This window comes from Pteropus alecto, unplaced genomic scaffold, assembly GCF_000325575.1.
Source record: "Pteropus alecto unplaced genomic scaffold, ASM32557v1 scaffold177, whole genome shotgun sequence".
Taxonomy (NCBI): domain Eukaryota; kingdom Metazoa; phylum Chordata; class Mammalia; order Chiroptera; family Pteropodidae; genus Pteropus; species Pteropus alecto.
In genome coordinates this window covers 11,779,267-11,800,931 of record NW_006442207.1, presented here as the reverse complement: position 1 = coordinate 11,800,931, position 21,665 = coordinate 11,779,267, and the positions used below count along the sequence as shown (strand labels likewise).

General features: G+C 52.8%; 1 protein-coding gene across 1 annotated transcript in view; it reads right to left on the bottom strand.

Moving 5' to 3' along the window:
• Window positions 1–21,665, bottom strand: part of SH3PXD2A (SH3 and PX domains 2A) — a 214,242-nt gene that overhangs the window by 44,505 nt on the left and 148,072 nt on the right. The window contains 1 exon segment of the mRNA XM_025039155.1: window positions 8,556–8,687. Within this exon segment, the coding sequence (XP_024894923.1) occupies window positions 8,556–8,687 (132 nt within the window).

Genomic DNA, 21,665 nt, shown 5'->3' with positions numbered 1-21,665 from the left:
TTCCCTGAGTTTGGCTCTCTCTCACCTCCTGTGGTGCCTGGGCCACTTCCCCACAATCCAGTCCAATAAAAGCTTAGAGGAGGCAAATGTATTTTTGTATGAGATCGAGAAGTGCCTGACCAAGAAGGGAAAGGTAGAGCTAGGACTGAGGCAATTGAATAAAACAAATGAAAAACCCCATATAGCATACTTCGAACATACACAGCCGTGAACTGGAGGTTTACACGAGCCAGAAGCTTCTCTCCACTTGCTGCGATTCGATAGTCCAGCTCCCAGGATGGGGAGCCCCAGTGAATACTGGCTCCCACCAGGCTTCATGGGGTAACTGGGTTAACTGGGTCATCCTGACCGTTCCCCTGCAACGAGGCCAGGGACTCCAGGAAACCCAGAGGATGAGGTTATGGAATCTGAAAAGATGCTGATAGAGGCGAGGGCGGTTACCCTGGGTAACCCCACTACCACCAGGGCGATTACCGAAAACCTAACTGCTGAGGGGTGAATACCACGCGGCCGCGGGAGAATCTGGGGACAGAACAAGGGGCAATTTCTCAACCCAAATTCCCTGAGGTCCTAACAAATTATACTCCCCAGAAAGCGCCAACTCCAGAGTGGAAATCTGTTATATAAGAGTGGGGAGAACCTTATATGGGGAGATCTTTGCCCTCCACTTCAGGCATAAAGTGAGACCTGCCACTTCTACTGGGGACAAAGGCTACGTATGTGCGTTGCGGGTGGGCAGAAGGTCTCCAGTGTTGTCTGCTCTCTGGGCACCTGGGCTAAGGTATGTCTGGGAAGGAGAGTGAGGTCACCTATTTGCTCTACTACAAGACTCTCACTGGTGCGTGGTGGCTGTCACACCTAGAACAACATACCGTGGCCTCGGACCACCTGCCCGCCCTCTTTCTCTGCCCTTACTCACCACCACTCTCCCCCAGACCAACTGGCCTCTGTGCTCCCTTGTTCCCCAAGCTCCATGCGTCCTCGGCTTTAACGGCACCTCTTCAGCAAGGACTTTCCCAGCCAAATTCTATCCCCTCTTCCCCTGCTTATTTGCTGTCATAGCACCCTGTTTATTTCCTGCACTGCACCTCTCAAAATCTAGAATAATTTTCCTGGTTCAGTGGCGATTGTCTCTCGCTATGTGTGAGCCGTGAGGGGGTGGGGCTTTGTTCAAAGGCCTCTGTCACTTCAGGGCCCCAGCCCAGCACTTGATCAACTACTGTAATACAGGTTTAGGGATGACTGATCATCTGGAGATTGGCCTTGCCAGGGTCTGGGCAGTGTGTGGTCCAACTAGTTCCCTGGTGTTAAAACCCAGAAAAGTGGCCTTTTAGGGTGCCTGTGAACAGACACAGTGCAAACTTGTTTGACCTCCAAAAGGGAAGGCAGCCAGGTGTTGCACTTGGGCTGAGGCCGGGATGAGCAGCTGGCATCACACTCTGGTACTTCAGCTGACCATTCCAAGGTCACCGATATACCTTTTGCTCAGAAACAGCTGTACATGGAAAGTGGACTCGGAAGAGTCTGGAACAGGATAGGTGCACAAAGCCAACGTGAGGTCAGAGTGACTGGCCGTCCCATTTACCCAACCTGAGCAGGTAGAGGTGAGGCAGAGGAAGTGCCCAGAGCCCACTGCCCCACCCAGCCGCCTGGCAGCTGGATCCAGGCATGAGGCCGGCTGTGCTCAGTGTCAACAAGCTCTTGGATGCCTCCCTAACAACAGCCTGTGCAGACCTAGATTAGGAAAGAGCAATTTCCAGTCACCAGACATATCTTTCCCTGCTACTTTCCTCCCCACCGCCAGGATCACTCGCTCCAGGTACCACCATTCTCAGGTCCCACTCCTGCTTTCCTGCTTTCCATGGCCCCATCCTTCCTCTCCATCCACTTCTCCCATTTCTACCTTCTTCATCAGCATACACCTGCTTGAGGCAACCATATACCTGCCTTGCTGTCTTAGCCCCAACAAGCCCGGCCCTCTACCTAGAACTCCACTCGTGTGGATCTGGAATTCCAACCCTTCTCTGTCTATCTAATTCCCATCTGGCTCCACTGCCCAGCTCAATACCTCCAACTCCTGCAGGCAGCCTTCCCTGACTATGTTAGTCTCCTCCACCCACTCTGACCCCCCAGCACTTCAGCTCTGAGCCATGCAACAGAACCACTGAGTAACAGCAAGCATGAGGGCATGATGGGTGGGCCTCTCGTCTTCCCAGCCTTGCTCATAAGGGTATTGCTCCTGGGTCACCAATGGGAACTTAACTTCTCTTTTCGACTCTTTTTCCTGTCATGTACGGGGGCAAGGACAGCTGCCCAAGCAAGGGCTCCAAGCGAGTGACTTTGGTCCCCAGTGTGGTTTGCTGGCTTCACTGCCCTTTAGTAACTCCCGGCTTGTCTTACCTAATTCACAAACCACCAGGACTAAGAGAATACTCAGAAACCACTGAGAGCAATCCATTCTCTGGCCAGGTAGGAAAATTGAGGCCATAAGAGGGAAACTGGCCTGCTGTGGGCCCCAAGGTCAATCTGTGGCAGAACTGCCCTAGTCCAGCAGTCTGACTAGTGACTATCATTTACTGAGCCCTTACAGTGTGCCAGGCCCTGCACTAAGCACCGAGTTCCTTTTGAATCAGTATATACCAACCCTACGATTGTGGGTACAATATTCCCATTTTACAGGTAAAGAAGCTGATGCTTAGAGCACACAAGTGACTTTCCCCGGGTCACCACAAGTACCAAATCAGGATTAAAACCAGGCTTATCTAAGTTGGATCCCATATTTTTAATTGCTAGGCTATCCTGCAATCTCATTCTACAATATCTATCCTGGGTGAATAAAGTTGGGCCGAGGGTCCCAAGGCTGAATTCAAATTCCCACTTCTGCTCCTGGATTTATACTCTATGGCCCTTTCCACCTAGCCAGCTCCATGAAGTAGATAACAACTAAACACCAGAAACAGTCTTGGGCCAGCATGGACTTTGGAATTGCTCATTAGGCTGATATAGCAGACACAGGTACAAGCTGCACTTAGAGAAATGCTGTCAGAGACCAATGCCTTCTGATGACTGGACAGGCTCTCACTGGGGCCAGTCACCACATCCAAATGGGGGCTCACTCACTGGGACCAAACTTTTGAAAGGCTGTTGCAGAGTTAAAAGTGTTAGTTCACTTACCTGCAATGCAGATTGCAATAAACCTGCCTTTCTAGAAACAGCATATCCTATCTTTGGGACATCTCTTTTTGGAGGTAGCTTGACAGTCTGAATTAGTAAACAGGTAATTCCTTAGTAAGCTTATAAACTAAGCAAAAGACATAGAAGATATACAGAAGTCTACTTAAGACAATGGAAAGTGTACAAAACTGTCTCAGCCTCACATTACAGACCACCTCTTAAGTACCCAGAATGCTCACATCAATTACAGTCTAAGTGCCATAAAGGTAGGAACCTTGTGGTTCTGTACCCAATCAGCACAGGGCCTGGGACAAAGGTGGCATTTTAGAATTGTGAAATAAATGAATGAATACTTTATATAGTATATTTCTCCCTTATAAAAAGTCCATGTAGAACTCGTTATAACAATGTTCATGAAGAAACATCTAAGTAACAAAATAGATATATCCCCAATGTAAAGAAGATTCCAACTCACAAAATATGTTGCTGAAGAACGCATTATCTGTGACAACACAAAATCATCATGAAGCACAACTCTGAGAGGAAACCGTATTAGTTTCTTACTGATAAAGATATGTATCAAGTAATAAATGGTTACATTTCATTAAAAAAAGAAAACCATGTAGTACATGGTTTACTTTTACTTATGAGGAAACAAAAATTAAGTGATTCCTACTTAAAGCACACAGGGTAGCATCAGACTCAAACCCAATATTCAGATGCCTGATTCTTGGCTCTCTTCACTACGCACATGCTACAAAACAAGTAAAATGGTTGCAACCAACAGGTTTTTAGTTTCCTTACCTCTTCTACATCTCCTTTCTTTAAAACCTGACTTCCAACAGCCACTGCTGAAGAAGTTGGCTAGGTAGCCATGTTTAAACTGTACCACACTTCTCTTGGACACAGCTGATTGGCCTAGGGCTGGACACCTGATCTAAGGTCTGTTGAACCACTGGCTAACCAGGAACCAATCAGATTTAAACACCAAATTTTGAACTCAGAGAACCAGAGGCCATCGTCAGTTGGTGGTAGTGATCTCCACTGAAAAGTCATGTAGGGTGTGGTCCTGACAAATCAACAGCAGATGAATAGGCTGCTATTATGAGTGAACAGGAAGACACAGAAGGCTAGCCTCTAGTTAGGAGAAGATCCTAGCTCGGCTTTAAATCCACATAGTACCCAAGAGAGAGACCCAAGAAAAGAGTCTCTCTTTGGCTTGTGTCGACTTTCTAGTTTCCAGTTCCCAGTTCCTGTGAGGTGGGGATGTATTTCCCACCCTGGGGTTTGGTGAAATTTTTCAATATCCTTTTAATAATCTTCAATAATCCTTTCAACAATGAGCAAGCCTGAGTGGCTGTGTCTAAGGTTTAGTTTTCTCATCTGTACAATTTCTCATCTGCATGGACCAGCAGAGCTCAAAATTCCTTGACAGCACAATTCTTCGATCTTAGATTCTCTAGCTATGCACCTCCAAGGAAGTAGAAAAACTCCTAGTATTATCACACTGGTGTCAGGAAAGAAGCACAGACTCAGAGAAGGAAAGCTGAGGCAGGAAATGAGCATGTCCTCATGTCACCCCCTGGCCCCCAGTTCTGAGAAGAAGGAAACAATCCCAGAAAGTTGGAAACAGCTTTGCTCAATACAGAAATCAGAGCAACTGAGATCCTGCCATTGCCGCTTTGCCAGAAGTTAGACCAGATCATGCCTGCTGGAAGGTGAAGCCAATGTCGTCTTTGAGGCATAAAAATGTCCTACGAAGGAAGCTTCTCAGGCATTGTTGTTTATGTCAAGGGTGGAGGAGCTTCCAAGGACAAGACAACAATGGTGGCTGCATGCCCTGCTGGTTGGCAAAGTTAACAAAGCTGTTGACTCTGCTAGATTTGTCCTTGATGATCAATGGAGAAAATGAATCCTTTCCTGGCTGGGTCCCAGGCCCATTCGCTTGATCAAAAATGCTTTTCCTGAAGCCACTCAGGTCTTACTTTGGGAGTCCGACATCTGTCCACCTACATTCCCTGGAATAGGTTTGTCCTCAGTGCTGAGTACAAATCATCCTCTTCAGATATCCTTGGCTGTTGCTTGTCCCCAAGTTCAAAGGAACAATTAACAACATGAATTCTCATGACCTATGAGCACCATGCTGGAAGGAAGGACACAGATGCATCCTTCTGCAATGATGTTCCAGAGAGCCTTGTGGTCATCTCATCCAGCCTGTGTCTCTCCCTGACCTGCAGCCTCAGCAGTTTAGGGATGACCCCACCCAGGATCAGCCCACTCTCAGCCTTCCCCATTTCCTCTGTAAAGGGGAGAGATCTCTGCTGTTGGACTCTAAGGAAATGATTTAACCCCTTAGCTTGTTACTTTAGCTACAAAATGGTTAGTGTCTTCTATTGCATGGAGTCTTCCATGATTGCAGTAAAATAATGCATGTGAAGTACATGGCCCGATACCTGGTGTTTACCATTTACTGACTCTCAATTGTCTTCCAGACATCTCTCTCTTTAGACTGTGAGATTATAGAGCGCTGGCACAACCACACCTCCCAATCGCTTGATGGCTATGGTGCCAGCCAGAGGGCTCTGATGAGCAGACAGAGCCAGAGGTGGCTGGATCCCTCTATGGACACTCTACTCAAGGGACTTCCAGCCAGCGAGAAGGGGACACAGGCAGAGTCCTGGCTCCCAGTGGGCAAGGCGAAGCCCCGGGGCAGGGGGTTGGCACAAACTGGGACTGCTGCCCTGACGATTTGAGTAGAAATGGCTCAACGCACCCACCAGGTTCAAAGGTCAAAGGCATCACAATTGAGTCTTTGTTCTAGAGTTCAAAAGCCTCCCCAGTCCTTCTAAGGCCAGCTTGCAGGATGCACAACACACCTCTCCTCCCCCACCATCAGACATCCAGCTTCCTAGAACTGGGAAACCACCCACCCAAGCATCTGCAGTTTGGCCCTCATCCTTTCTCCCCTCCGCCCATTTAGTTTCTCTGGTTAAACTGGTCGTACACCCCTAGCCTCCTAGATTTTGCTGGCAACAAATAGTGTGGCTTTGCACAGTGAACACAGCAGTGCAAGGTCCCTGTATAAACATCTGCTGCTGTGCAGCTGTCTCCACCAAGAGTAAAGGTACAAAACTCTCAGAGAAGTGGAAAAGCCCAGACCAGGGTGGCTCTCCGAACATGACACCCAGGGACCTATGGAATCTCCCAGCCACGGAGTTCGGACCTGGGAAAGGACTCAGGGAGGTCATCTGTTCCAGGCCCTGCTTCCAAGGGGCCACCAGATTATCTTTATTTTACAGAAAGGATAACTGAGGCCAAGAGGGATTAAGGGACTTGAAGCCACCCAGCCAGCAGGTGGTAGGCAAAATCCTGTTTCCAGGGATAGCGGCTCCCTCAGAGAGTCTGTGTGCCAGAGTAGGCTGCTCTGGGGAGTCAGGCTGCCTAAGCCCCGTCAAATAGCCATTAAGGACTCCTCAGAAGAGGAGGTGCCTCTACACCTTTTCCAGGCCTAACACAGAACCCTCATTTTATCAAGGTTCCTCCTCCTCCACTCCTAGGCAGGACTCCACGTGTCCCCAGGGTCCTGGATATGGGATGGGAAGGCAGAGGACACACATGCCCTTGGGAATCAGGGAGTCATACATAGTAGGCTGACTTCTTTTTGTGTGAAGTCTCTTCCTGAGACATCCTGGCCAGGGGCTGGTACTCACTCTTCCTGCTACTCCAGGGTTACAAAGCTGTGCTGGTGACATAGGCAGTGAGGTGGCAGGAGGGTCCCTAAGCCAGTACTCTACTTCTGAGCAGACCTGACCTTATACGCAGAAGCAGGCCTGCCTTCCTTTGGAGTGAGCTCCAAAACAAACATCTTCTTCAGCTGGTGTCTCCAGTTCTACCACTGGAGATCCCCTCCTTTGAGTGCTTAGGGTTTCCAGGGTCAGGCTCCTGTGACAATGCAGCTTCCCTGGGGGGCAGGGAGGTAGGGCTGGCATTGGGACAAAGGCTGGAAGGAAACTCATGTGGGCACCTGGGGTGAAGGGCCCAGGCCTTATGCTAGGGACATGGCTCTGCTGGGGTGACTACTGCTGCCATCTACCTTGATGGTTACTCCACTCAAAGGCAAAGCCTGACCTCTCTGAGAAGGGAAAGACTCCAGACCCAGGAGGGCCATGAGTCAGGCCTGTGTTGGCATCACAGCCTAGGGTCACCTCCTCCAGGAGGCCTGCTGGGATTTCTTTAGCATTCCTACAGCTGCTTGCTGCCTGCGGGCACCCAGGAACATCCTTGTTCTGTTCCGCTTTTGACCTCAGATGACCCACTTTCCTTCAAATTATCTGTGTATCAGTTACTCTATCTACAGAATGGGCACAATCATCCTTTGGTATGCCTTCCTTTCCGGGCCTGAAATATTGGAAGGGAAATGAATGGGACAGGAAAAGGAGAACAGGCCCCTCCCCTCTGGGAGTGTCCTCCAAATGCAGTGCAGAGAGGCTCCTGTGCATAGGCCTTCCCTCAAAACTGAAACCAAAACACAACACCCTCTATTCAAAACCACCTCAAGCCCAGCAGGCCCTGGGCAAACTGCTGATCCATGTCCTGGGCCAGAGGCCTGAACCTTGGACTGCCCTCCTCTTTCCACCTGCAAAGACTCCCGCTGCCAAGGGCACCGAGGCACTTGGGCTCACTTGGCGAGAACCCTGGAACCAGCAGCCCCATGGACGGCCCCAGACAAGACAAAACCTCAGCTCCCAATGAGAGGGCGGCTGCTACAGGACCCTCCCTGGCCCTAGGACCTGGCTTCCTCCCCCTGTCTGGCCCTCTTCCCAGGTCCTGGCAGTCTTCAGCTCGGCAGGGGGCAGTCAGTTCACTGCCTAGATACTAGTCAACCCGTACAGGCCTGGCCTTTCCTCAGACAACCTGCCAGGGGCCTGAGGACCCTGGACCCCACGGCGATGTCATGGCCTGCCTTCCCCACCAGCTACCCGGGTTCTCCCACCCCTGCCTGGATCCTGGCTCGGAACACGGACCAACAGAGGAAGCTGCTGTAGGGTGCCCCTGAGCTGGGAGTCACCTTCCGCCTGGGCCTCAGAGGGCATGAGGACCCTGAGCATGGGCTGCACGGTTATACGCACGCTGCCACCATGGCCTTGCATTAACACAAGCTGGTTAATCACCCCGAGCGGTGGAGACATTCTTCCACCACCAGGCAAACTGCTGGCCTGCAGCCCAAACCAACAGGGGAAACTTCAGCCTCCTCAGCCTTCTCCCCGCCAGATGGAAATAACGTATAGCTGCAGAGGTGGGGGAGGAGGAAGGGAACAAAAACCAGCCATCCAGTCCAAGGAGCCAGGCTGGAACCCGGAGTGGCTGGCCGGGGCACTCACCGCTTTCGTTCTTCTCGATGACATCCACCACCTCCCCGGCCTGGAGGCTCAGCTCCGAGTTCTCCTGCTTCTTATAGTTGGACACCACCACATACTGTTCCAGGATCATGGGCTCGGCGCTGGTGTCGGCACCTGGCGAAGGCAGAAAGCACGCGGTGAGCCAGCGGCCAGCCATGGCCCCGCGGCCGGGGCGCCCCCTGTCCATCGGCCTCGGGGGAGGCTGCTCTGTCGCCAGCGCCGCTCCAAGGGGCTGCCTGCAGCCAGGGTTCGCAGCTCGCTAGGCCCCAAGGACAGGCCATATAGCAAGGCCCCCACCGGCCCGCTGCACCGCGGGGGCCGGGGGACATGGGGAGCCAGGGGACAGAGAGGGGTGGGGTGGAGGGAGGAGAAGGACAGACAGAGACAGAGATGGAGGCCAAGCAAACTCAGAGGAAAAGCCTGTTGCTGTGATGAGTTAGTCACAGCTCAGCACGAGGGAGGCAAAGGAGAGGCCTGGGGCGGACGTGGTCTCTTCAGACCCTTCAGCGGCAGGGGCGTGAGGGGAGGGCCGCAGGCGGGCGGGTGGGCGGCCCATGAGGGCTGAGGCCAGAGTGGAGGAGAGAGAGAGAAAAGCAAGGCAAGGGGGAGGGCCCCTGCCTCTCCCCCAACCTCTGTAAACCCAGAGAGAGAGGGAGTCAGCAGTCCTCCCCTCGGGAGGGAGAGGAGAGAGCCAGAGAGAAGGTCTCCACAGCCCGGGCCCAGGCGAGAAGTCAAGAGGGTTTGAGGCCGCCAATCACTGGGGTTTACTCGCAACCCTTAAATAGAAACACATGAGACCCATCGAATGAGGAGCCGGGGGTGGAGGCAGGGGAAGGGGAGGAGGGCCGAGACTGTTTACTTGAAACCCAAGAAGAAAGTCCCAGCGCCAGCGGCAGGCCAGCCCAGCCCACCCCCCGCCAACTTTTCCTCAAGTTCGGCTCAGTGCCTGCCCCTTGGGCTCACCAGGGTGCTGCCACGGAGCCCGAGGGCCAGGCGCACACCGCCAGCCTCAGGCTCACTGTAGCATCATCGCTTCCTGAGGGGGCCCTGGCCTGTCCTGGCTGCTGCCCACTGGCCACACGGAGACTGACTCAGTCTCCCTTTGCTTTTAAGTGCTGCGGTGTGTGGTCGGGCTCCCAGGAGCCTCCAGCCTCCCTCTCCTGGTAACTTCGCGGAGCTTCAGGGGTCCAAAGGTGGGATGCGCAGGAGGGCAGGCTCCCAGGAGCAAGCGACTTCTCTGCCCTCCTCAGCCGCTGGACCAGTGCAATGTTCGTTAAGCAAGCGCTAGGCTGGAAATCTGGGTGGACAGGCTGGGTGCCCATCTCAGTGTGCTGGCTGTGTGGCCTTTACATACTGCTTAAACCTGTCTGCGTTTCACCACTGACAATCACCAGCACTAGGGTGGAGGTGGGAACAGAACACCCAAGATAATACATGCCCTGCTAGGAGCTGAAAGGATCCACACACCAGAGACCCGCTGGTCACCTCCTATCGGAGGCCTTCTCGACTTGCCCCCAGCCCAAAGGGAATTTCCAGTACACTTATCAAACTATGCGTCTACCACTCTACACATCTGCCAACCTCCTGGAAGGCTGGGGGCTTCGCACCCCTTGTCTGGCTATAGAAATGGCTGAGACAGGGTCCCCAGGCGCCACACGGCCCCCCTGATGCTTTAGCCTGCAGCTACTTTCCCTATATGTCCGAGTCTAACTTGGCAAATGTCCTGTGACTGGCACGCACCCTGTCCCATTTTATCCTCACAACAACCTTCTTACCTTCCCATTTTACAAAAGGCAATGCAGAGGCCCAGAGCGGGCAAGAGGCTTGTCCAAGCTCACACAGCTGCCATGGAGAGAACCAAAATCACTCACTGTTTTAGGTTCAAGCCCATCTCTCTCCATCACAGAACTGCCTCTGATTTCTGGTTCTAGACATCCCGTTCTTCTAGCACGATGATCCTCAACGTGGTCCCACTAATAGCCTGGGGAACTGCGCAATGCAGAGGCCCAGAGCGGGCAAGAAGCTTGTCCAAGCTCACACAGCTGCCATGGAGAGAACCAAAATCACTCACTGTTTTAGGTTCAAGCCCATCTCTCTCCATCACAGAACTGCCTCTGATTTCTGGTTCTAGACATCCCGTTCTTCTAGCACGATGATCCTCAACGTGGTCCCACTAATAGCCTGGGTATCATCAGTTAAAGAATACTGATGCCTGGGGTAATTTTTAGACACCCTCCTCTCACACGGTTCCCATGTACAGCCAGGGGTGAGAAGCGCTGCTTAGATCTGTAGGTCTTTCCACGGCCAAGGATCTTACCTAGGGCAGGAGGCAGTGGAGGCCAAATAAACCCACAGCCCCTGGCAGTTTTCTCTCATGACGTATAAACCCTGCAGCCCCAGCTCAGCCCTTTGGAGACCCAGAAAGGGGTCTGTCCCAGCTGAGGCCTGCCACATGGATATGCACATGCACAGTCCCAAGCAGCCCCTCCAAAGCCAGGATTGTATTTCAGGCAGAAATGCAACCAACAGCTGGGCAGCAGGGCCATCTCGGCTCAGCACTCGGACTCGGCCAGCTTCTGCTCCTGCCCCTGCCAGCAGGACAGAGGCAGCAGCGCTAGGCAGTGCTGACAGGGACTACCTCCCACGGGGCCCCTGGGGAAGCCGTCAGTGCCTCTGTGGCCAAGGGCACTTCTTAAGTGCACCCAGTACAAAAAAAGGGCTCCCTTTCCAGTTTCTGGGAAAGGAAAACTCAAGATCCAAACGGGAGCTCCCCAGCAGCAGGTTAGGGAGCTTCCGAATCCTGACAGTGGCCAGATGACCCTGACAGTTAGCCGGGAGCCCTGTTGGTGCTCACTTGTGGGCAGCACCACGCCAAGTGCCGACCTCATGCCGACCTCATGGTCTCGCCATCTTGTTTGACCCTCACGACCACCCTATGCGGTAAGTCCTGTTACAGCCCCATTTTACTTGCAGGCAGACCAAAGATCATGAGTAAGCAATTCTCCTAAGGTCACAAGGCTGGGATTGATCCCAAGCTCACCTGACACTGGTGCTTGTGCTCTGAACTTATGCACTGTACCTGACCTGTGAGAGCCACTGGTACCCTGGTTTCTAAAGAGGGGCCCCGCCTCATCCTGTCCCTACACACCTGGCACGCGGTTGCTGCTTCATAAAGACTGGACAGTGGCTTCTTTGTTGATTCTCGGTACATCTATTGACCAGATCACAATGCCCATTAGGTGGTTGGCACTCAGTAAACGTTTGTGAAATGAACGGAAAGGCAGACAGGTAAACAGAGTGACTTAATGATTTGTTTTGAGCCCATATGGATAAACCAGACAGGGCCTCACCTCTGAAATATGGGAAAACTAGACAACTAAACTGTGGAAGGGAGAAAGGGGAGACGGGGAAACAGAGGCACAGAGGGGCAAGGCGCAATGGGCCTGTGACCAGAGGCCGCCAGGGAGGACAAGAGCGGGTGCCGGGGAATGGAGAGACATCGGCCCATTTTAATCTCAGCCAAGGAAATCTGAGGCAAGATTTCAAAGAGGGGAAAAATCCACATGCTCCTCCCCCAAGCCCCTTGGAAAACTGGCTTGAGCTTTCTGAAGACTGACACTCTGGGGCACAGGTAGCAAAGTGAAGGAAATGTTCTCAAGGCATTCCAAAGCACAGAAGACAGTTGGTGGCACTTCCTGGAGGCTACGCCAAAGGCCAGGAGACAGACAAACACACAGACAGACACTCTATCCTCCTGGCTGCCCTTCCCTCCCCCAGCATATGCAGGCTCCCAGCTCGCTTGCTGCTGCCTCTCGCTTGGCATCGGCCTTTTAGGGTGTTGCCTGCCCAAGACTGCCCGGGCGGGCGTGAGCTGAGAGCAGGTGTCCAGATGAGAAACTACTCGGCAGGCGGGCGGTGGGTGATGTCATCCCACAGAGGCTGCTCTGGACCCCCTCCCAGCCAAGGCCTGGAAAATCGGGGGCTGAAGGAAGGAGGAGGGGCAGTAGAGGGAGACTCCTGTCTTCAGCTGGGAAGGGTTTGGCAGCGGCATGGAGAATTGGACCCTTTTATAGAAGAGAGCCCCTCCCAGGTTGGAAGGGGGCTTGTAAGAGTCTCATCCAGTGAAGGGCCCTTGTGCCTTACTCAGAGCCCCTGGCTGGGTCTGCTAGGGCTTTGGCAGCTCCTTGGGGCCCTGCCCCACCCTTGTCTCACACCTGCACTCCTCCAACTACCACCTGGAAGGACCCCTGGCTCCTGCCAGATCATGGCTGCCAACTTAAACTTCTAAATGAGGCTTTTGCCAAGCCAGTCCCCTGCTTCATTCAACACCTTTAGTGGGTCCCGGTGGCCTATAGAATAAAGGCCGAATTCAATCTCTGAGTTCCCCAAGTTGTATGACACCCCACCCCCCCCACCCCACCGCCCCGTTCCAGGCAACATTCATCATTCAACACATATGTCTCGAGCACCCCCTCTGTGTCAGCCACACTGTTCTATGCAGGTTCTTCCTTCCAAGCCTTTGCTTTAGCTGTTCCCCCTGCCCGGAGTGCCTTCCTTTCTGCCAACCCCAGTTCTCCCCAGGCATCTCTGCCCTCCATGAGTTGCCCGATCACTCCCGCTGGAGCACTTGCTCCTGTCCTGTCCTGTCCTGTTCTGGAGTCTTTGTTGGGCACTGTTCCCCAACCAGACCATGTGCTTTAGACAACAGTTGCCTTGGCGAGAGTAGATGGCCCAGGACTGGTGCCATAGGACACGGCACTGGACGCAATAACTGGAAAAGCATAAAACTGGAGTCTGAGGATCGGAAGTCCAGTCCTGCGTTGTCCTTACCAGCTCTGTGACCCTTGGGAGGCCACTTAACCTCTTGGAGCTTTAGCTTCCCCGTCTGTAAACAGGAACAGTAACAGTACTACCTCACAGAGTTGTTCCAAGCATGGTAAGGAGTGGGAGATTTGGGGAGGAACGGAAGGGGTTCGGGTTCCTCTGCAGCCTCAGAACCAGCAGGCAGCTCAGGGCAAGGGTCACAAGCGCCAGGAGAGGGGTGGCCGAGGCCGTGTCCCTGCAGCATTTCCCTCTCAGATCCCCCTTCCTAATAGGCAGTAGGCACTTGCCAGCTGGAGAGCCAGATCAGAGTCCCCAGGGCCACTCTAGGGGCCATACTAGGCCAAGCATCCCAAAGACCCTCATCTACGAAGACCCGGGCATCAGCCCTTACCTCTGAGTCTCCTGCCTCATCTAACTCTCCTACATCCCACATGGGAAGCCAAGGCCCAGAGAGACCTGCAGACTCACCTAAAACAGCCCAAACCCCAAGTCCCGCCCACCACTGCCTCCCCTCAGCCTCTTCCTCCAAACAGTTAGGCTCATCCTGAGAAGCCAAGACTGTGGTGGCCCCTGCCCCAGGGTCCCCACACTCTCTATGACCGCCCCCCACCCCCACAACCCTGAGCATCCCACTAAAGTTCCTCCAGTCCCTCACAACTGGTTCTTCCCAGGCTGGACTCAGTCTGCCGGCTTCTCCATAGGCCCTTGGGCGGCCAGGCTATACGTTTGGAGAATAAAATGTATTGTCGTGGGCCAAGTGGGCTCTGGCTCACTGGCTCATGAAGAGAGGAAAAAGGGACAGGAGCCCAATTATTAGCTCAGGCCCAGGCCCTTGTCACAGGCAACACCAGAAGGATGATTGCAAGGGGACTTGGGACAGGCAAGGGGTCCTCCTGTCTGCTGCCTTCTCCTCTGGCCCCCCATCTCAGGATGTTCACCTCCCACTCCCTGCCCACTCAGAGCTGAGCCTCAAGCTCTGACCCCTGGGGCTGGCCTCAAGCTCTGACCTCCGACCCTTCTGCCTTGTCCCCCAAGCCTGAACCTCTGCTCTCAGGTTTGGGTGGGGAGGCGGGCAGGTCAGGTAGCACTCTCAGAAATGGAGGGCCTCCTATAAAAGCCTTCTGGAAATCCCATCCCTCTGCCTGCCACCTTCCCCCTTTAGCAACTGAGAGCTCTGCTGTCCAGGTTTTCTATAACGGTCCAGTAAGACCAAAGACTAAAGGCAGGCCCCTGACCCAGCTCTGTCCAGACAAAGGGCATAGGCCTAAGTCTCTGAAGGCCATCCTGGGCCAGGCAACCCAAAGCCTGGGAAGCCTCCTCAGTCCAGAGGCAGCGCCAAGCTCCGCATCCTTGGGCACAGGGGCCTGTGATTTCTGTCACAGTCACAGGACTTCCTGTCCCCTGCTGCAGCTCCCCAATGAGGATCACTGGAAACCAGGCTTCTGTTCTCTGCCTCAAGTTAACTGCCTAGAGTGAGATTAATAATCCTGGCTGGCATGGCCAATCGAGTTAATGTTGAAGTTGATGGTAGGGATACACTTTCGGTGTGCTAGGCTCCCTGTGAGGTAACAGAGCATGCACGCATCCACGTCGGGAACCATGCCAAGGCAGCACAGCCAGGACACACTTTCGGTGTGCTAGGCTCCCTGTGAGGTAACAGCACGCACGCATCCACGTCGGGTGGTTACAGAACCATGCCAAGGCAGCACAGCCAGGACGGGGCAGAGCTGGGATTCACACCCACATCCTCTAGGTCCAGAGTACATTTGCTTACTGAGCTATGGCGTCATTACCTCGTAGAGGGCTTCAAGGCTGGACCTGAGACCTAAAAAGGGTCAAAAGGCAGGCAGAGTACAGCCAGTAGAGGGGCAAGAGAAGGCAGGGAAGATGCCTGACGTGCCGACAAAGGGCTGCGATGCATCTCAGGGAGGCATGCGGCAAGCAGCCGGCAGCACCGACTCCCACGCACAGATGCCTGGGACACACATGTTCACACACATGCACTCACATGCACACTGGGTAGTACCTGTCACGTCCTTTTTGGGAGACTCAGCCCAGCTGGAGAGCCACACTTCCGAGTCCCCGAGAGCAAGGAGCAGCAGGAAAGGAGAATCGGAGGAGAGAGAACCGTTAGGCAGGCAGGAGGTCCACGGGGCGAGTGGCCGCAGGCCCCGCTTCGGGCTGCTGGCGGAAGGCGGGGGAGGGGAGGGGAGTGATTTCCTGGCCCTGGGCTGTCTGCTGGGCGTGGGCCGGACTGATTACAGAGGCGCTGGGACACGGCCGGCTGGGACAAGGATAATGAGGTGTCTGCCGAAACGCAGGCATCCTCTGGAGCACAGAGAAGCCCACACAATCCTTGCCTGGAACGGGGCCCATGGATTATTACTGCCCTGGAGAAGGCAGCCTGGACCTTTCTCTCTAGCCATGTGGGTGGCTGGCCCATGGGTCTGGGTGTCTCCAAGGACTGAGCCTCACCAGGCCAGCAGGCTCAGCAGCCTGAACCTGGAACTTCATATGTCAGGGTTGGAGAACCCGAGGCCGGTCTCTGGGCTTGGAGCACCACATTGCTGGGCCCTGAGGTCTTGTCCAGTCCTTGTCCCCGCCCCACCCTCTGAGGAAGATAGGCCCTGGCAGAATGGAAGGAAGCCTCATATTAGAGAGTCTCACACCCCAACTCCAACCCAGAAGGGCAGGGACCTTTAGTGACCAGAAGAGATAAGGGCCCTATTCCAAGCTTAGAAGTCATGTCTGCTCTGGGCCTCAGTTTCCTCATCTGTGAAATGAGGTTAAAAGTTGTTTTCCTGTCCAGAGGGAGAAGTGAAATTAAAACACCTAAAAGAACATATGCTTGTGAGACGTTTTAATGAGACAGAAAGCTCTTAGCTGAATCAATGGTGTGAACATTTCTGGAATATCAGAGGGTCAACATGTAATAAACAGACAGTCTACCCATAGTGCCTAGTGGCTCGTCGACTCCCCATTACAATTCCTTAAGGTAGGTATGCATTTTTTGCCCTGTTTTACAGGGAAGAAATCTGAATTCAGAGAGGGGAAGTAACCAGCCCAAGTTCCCACAAAGCACAGAGTGGCAAAGCCAGAAATGGAACCAGGTCTGGGAACAGCCCGGCTGGGGCTTTTCTACTGAATAGCTCATCACCTCCAAAGGAGCGTACAGTGGGGCTGCAGTGGGGGCAATGAGGAGGAAACTTGAGATACAGGTCTGAGAGGCAAACCCTTGGACTGCCCACCCAGGGCTGGCCGGGATTGCTGCCTGACCCAGGGACAGAGAGTAATCACGATTGTAACAGCAGCAAACATTTATACAGGATTTATGGTACGCCAAGCATTGTGCTGAACATGCGCGTATCACATATTGACATTGTTGTTTTTCACAATGAACCTACGATAAGGTATTCCCTCCATTCTGCAGATGAGGAAAATGAACCAGAGAGGTTAAGTACTTGCCCGAGGTCACACAGCTAATACGGTCTCTGTGTCTCGTGGGGATGCAGACTTTAGGTGATCAGTTTGATGCCATTCACCATTTAAAGCACCTAATTCTCCCTCGCTCAGCAAGCCACCTTCCAATTTGCAGCCTGGGCCTTCCAGTTCTCACTGTAAACCAACAGAGTGGGGCTCCAATGGAGAGACTTAGCGAGGCCTCTGGAGTCTGACTGTCTGGATTCAAATCCAGGCTCTGCCTCTTTGAGGAAGTTACTTGACCTCTCCAAATCTGTTTCCTCACTTGTAAAAATCCAGATGAAATGATATATTTACCTTCTAGGTTGCTGTGAGGATTAAACGAGGTAAATATGCAATAAGTACTCTGCACAGTGCCTAGTATACGGTCAGTGCTCAAGGACTGTTAGCCGCCATCGGCGATATCGCCCATGAGTGTGGTTCAATCAGCTCTGAGGCACCAGAAAAATCACACTGCTGGAGCTGCAAAGATGAAGACCAGACGGTGCTCACATTGGATGCACCAAGAAAATGCTGGCACCTATCAGAGATGCCTCCTCATAGAGACCCCCAGGCACAGGTCAGGTGGAATTGCGGGTAGAGGGCCTCCGGGAGACTGCATCCAGAGGCAAACATTCTGTGGCCAGAGCCTCTCACCGGGCATGGCAGCTAGAAGCCTCCTTGGACAGGAGGAGCTATGCTCACACCCTAGCAGGGCCAAGACAACATAGATGCAGTGAGGCCCTTTGAGGCTTTAAACTGGGTTGGGCTTTAAAGTGGGTCTGAGTTCAGAATGTGGGGCTTCATCGCCTGGTACCACACCGTGCTGGGGTTATAACTTCCTGCTGCTGTACCCCAGATATTGGCGAGTGGGCTGCCCCGCAGCAAGGCTGTGCCAGGCCTAACCCAGCCCCATCAGGCCCATGCAGCCCTGTACTGACCCAGCTAAGAGGTTAGCCACATCTCTCTCCATCTCTGTTGGCTTTGTTACCTTACACACCTTCCTTTTTGGTTTCCTTTGGGTTCTTCAGAAGGAAACCATTTAGAAAATACTAACCCCTTTCAGTGAGCTGAGGGAAATTATTTGGCTTAGGCCTGGAGAAATCTTCGCTCTGCTAGGACAGGAGTCGACAAATCTTTTCTAAAAAGGGCTAGACAGTCAATATTTAAGAGTTTGCGAGTCACATGATCTCTGTCAAGACTACTCAACCTTGTGAGTGGGCAGTGTGTCAATAAAACTTTATTTACAAAACCACCTGGTGGACTGGGGATGGCCTGTGGGCAGTAGTTTGTCAACCCCTACGCTAGAAGATAAGGGCTGTCAGAGAGGAGGTACGCCAAAAGCCTAGGAGAGAGAAGTTTGGACCCTCAGCTCACCCAGACTAAATGCTCACAAGGTCCTGGCTGCTAGAATGATTGTCTTCAAGAATCATCTCGAAGGGTCTGATACCCTTCCAGGCCCTTGGGGTTTTGGCATTTGGACAGCCAGGGGGAATGGACAGGAGAGGATTCCTCGGCCTCTGGAAACTGAGCCCCTACGAGGTGTAGCACAGCCTGAGCTCATGCCCGCCTCCTTCATCCCCCTGAAACAGGCCTTCCCCTCTCTCCAAAGGAAAATAGGAAACGTACCAGAAGTGAGCCTGTCTTTTTAAAAGAAAGTCTTTTTAAAACATGATTTATTTCCCAGTCCCCTGGATCCACAGAATGAATCCAGTTTTGAGGTTCCCGCCCCAATTTCCCCGCTTTGGAGTGCCTTCTCCCCAGCCCACCCAAGCAAGCCCTCTCGCAGGGTGGGAAGGACCCCCCTCGGCCTCATTACAATGAACAGAGGGGAGCCCCTGGCTCACAAACCCCGGCCCTCTGGCCAGGAGGCAGACAAGGGTGCTGGCTCAGGGCTGGGAAAATGGAGAGACCGAGAGACGGGGTGAAGGAGCGAGAGGAAGGCGCTGCCAAATGAGCAGCTGTGACTGACGCAAACCAACTGCTTCCTGCCCTCCCTGCTGTCTCTGCCTCCCCCCTTCCGGTGACAGAACCAAGGGTCCTACAAAGCAGGGTCATGGGGCTTGGTGGAAAGCGAGAGGCTTCAGATTGGGAAGCCGCGTGACTGGTTCTGCTGAGAACGAGCTATGGGACCTGGGGCAATCTGGCCTCAATGCTCACATCTATAAGAGCAAGCATTTGGGTCCGTGGAATCTCCGAGGGACTTCTTTGATGTTCTAGACTCTTCCTGCAGAAACCTGCTCGTCTCCATTACACAAGTGCACCATAGCCGAAACAAACCTTTCCGGAGAAACAGACCGCCTTTCCAGAGCAAACCACATGAACACATGCTCAATATATGGAAACTCAAGTCAAAAAAGCAAATAATTCAGGAGGCACAGAGGGCAGAACACTGGAGTAAGAATTTTTTTTTTTTAAATCTTGGTTCTTGTGCTTACTCAGCCTTTTAGCTCAGATTCTGGGCATTTAGCAAATCTCTAAGCCTCTTTTCCTTCTGTAAAATGGGGATAAAAATACCTATCTTGTCTTCTTTGTGGGGTATTTTAAGAGTGAAATGGCCTAATGCCTGTGAGAGGTTTTGAAGGGGGACACAGAAGGGGAGTGGATGAGAGGAACAGAGTGTTTCCCTGGGCGGTAGGAGGCCTGGAGACAGGGTCCCTTCCTTGGCCATCCCCCAGAAGTTATGTCCTGCAGCCACAGCCATTCCTCCTGGCTTGCAAGACCAGCAAGAATGTAGGCCCAGAGGAAAACAGGTGCCTACAGGTCCTGGCCAAATACAGTGACCTGAGGACAGATGCTGAACCTGATTCTTGTCAGGTCCAGGTGCTTATGAGAAATCGAAGAACAATACCACAGGTGCCCCCAACTTTAAGGAAGCTCCCCCTAAACACACACGTAGCCAAGCACCGCATAAAAAACACGCGCGTAGAACTAAGTTAGGAAGAGGACTCGCATTGGTTTGTAATAAGGTTTCTTTTAGCCTTGAGTTAACTCCAAAGCAGTGAGAATTGGGTTCAATTTACCCAAATCTAGTCTCAAACCATGTTTCCAGGAATCTTTCCTTCCCTGATGCAAAGCAAGTTCCACCCATCCAAACTAATAAATCCGGAGTGGGCTGCGAGCCCAGGTGGGAGAGACGGGAGTGGAGGCAGCCAACAGCACACGCTCCTCAGAGAATGAAAGCAGAACAAGGGCTCCCGGGACCAGGGCAGGGTCACCCGCCTTATCGGCTTACACAGCCCCCGCCCTGGGCTCCAGGGAGGGGCGGAGGAGTGGGGACCCTGCCAGGGGCCCCGCATGGAATGAACGCCCCCCACCCGTCTTCTCCACGCCCTTCCATTCTTCGACGACATCTGCGGCGGACTTGAGCTCGCCAGACCTCTCCGACTCTGCGAATTCTATTGTTTCTACCTCCCTGCAGCCTCAAGCTGGCTTCTAACTATCTGCCGTATTCTAGTCTTCTGTCTCCTTTGGCCCAACTTAACTCTGCACAGGGCGAGATTTCTTAGGTTTCCTACAGACTCCACGTGTTTCCTTCCCTTTTCGACTAGGCCACCAGGAAACTCAGCCATCACTTTCAGGCCATCAACTAATTAGGGACTGACAGCTGCTAGCCCTGTTACATAACTTAAAAAAAAGGGGGAGGGGGGATGAGTAGAGCACGTCCCTATTGCAGGCACAGTAGCTCAAATCTTTACAACGGCCCTTTACAGCTAACAGTCCTTCGCAAAGAAGTGATTCCTTTACCAAGAAGATGTATGCACTTCAGGGGGCTTGAAATAGGTCATCGCGTTCAGAGCAGCAGAAACTGAGGTACGAAGTGATATGAATGCCATCTGGAAAAAGCATGGCATGGATTAAGATGGCTAAGACAGAAAGCAAGCGATAGTTTGAACGTGACTGCCAATCAGAAGTCACATAGGTGGACGTCTAGACGGGTACAGCTGTAAGCTGTGCACGCTGCTACTCACAGGGGGCACTACTATGCAGCTTGCTTCAGGGTGAGCAGCAGCCTCCAGCTTCTCATAAATATGTATAGCATGAAAAAACCATGACCTTTGACTGGAGGGGTAAGGGGTTAACGCTGCTCCAGCAGAAACTCCAGGTCCTGGCTTGCCTCCGACACTCACAGCCTCCAAGGCAGGACTTGCTCCAGACGGTGTGACCTGGGCAGTCGCACAGGGTCCCACCTTCACTTGGTTTAGTGCTCTCCTGTCCACCATTTGAACCCTAATAATTTATGAACAAGAGGCCCCATAACAAATGTACCTGGTCCTGCCCAAGGCCTGAGGGTTCTGGGTCATAGAATTCTGAACTAAATAAATGGAAATAATCAAGAAGAAATTCAGTAGGGCTGAATTTCTGGGTATCTTAAAGACAGATGACAAGTCCTAAGTCGGAAGACAGGCTGTCGTTTGTCTCCAGGTCCTCTCCTCTCCAACATCTCTGGCTTCTCGGTGGTACCCCAAAGGTTGGAAGGAGCATGTGGGGACTCAGGGCCAGAGTAGGGAAGAAATAAGCCTAAGATCACACAGCAAGGGAGTGGCGAGGCTGGGGCTAGAACAATTAAACCAGTTCTCACTTTCCTAACACTCATGCTAGGTACTGTGTCAACCATTTTGAGCCCTATCTAATCCTTACAACAATCCGTATTTTACAGATGCAAAAAGCGAGGCTCAGAAAAGTTCAAGTTCTTCCCAAGGCCCTATACCAAGGAAGCGATGGGCCAGACTTGAGCCCAGGCAGGCTGGCCAGGAACTGGGAACAAAGGGGCCTAAACAGGGAACTACATCCTCAGGATCCTCCCTG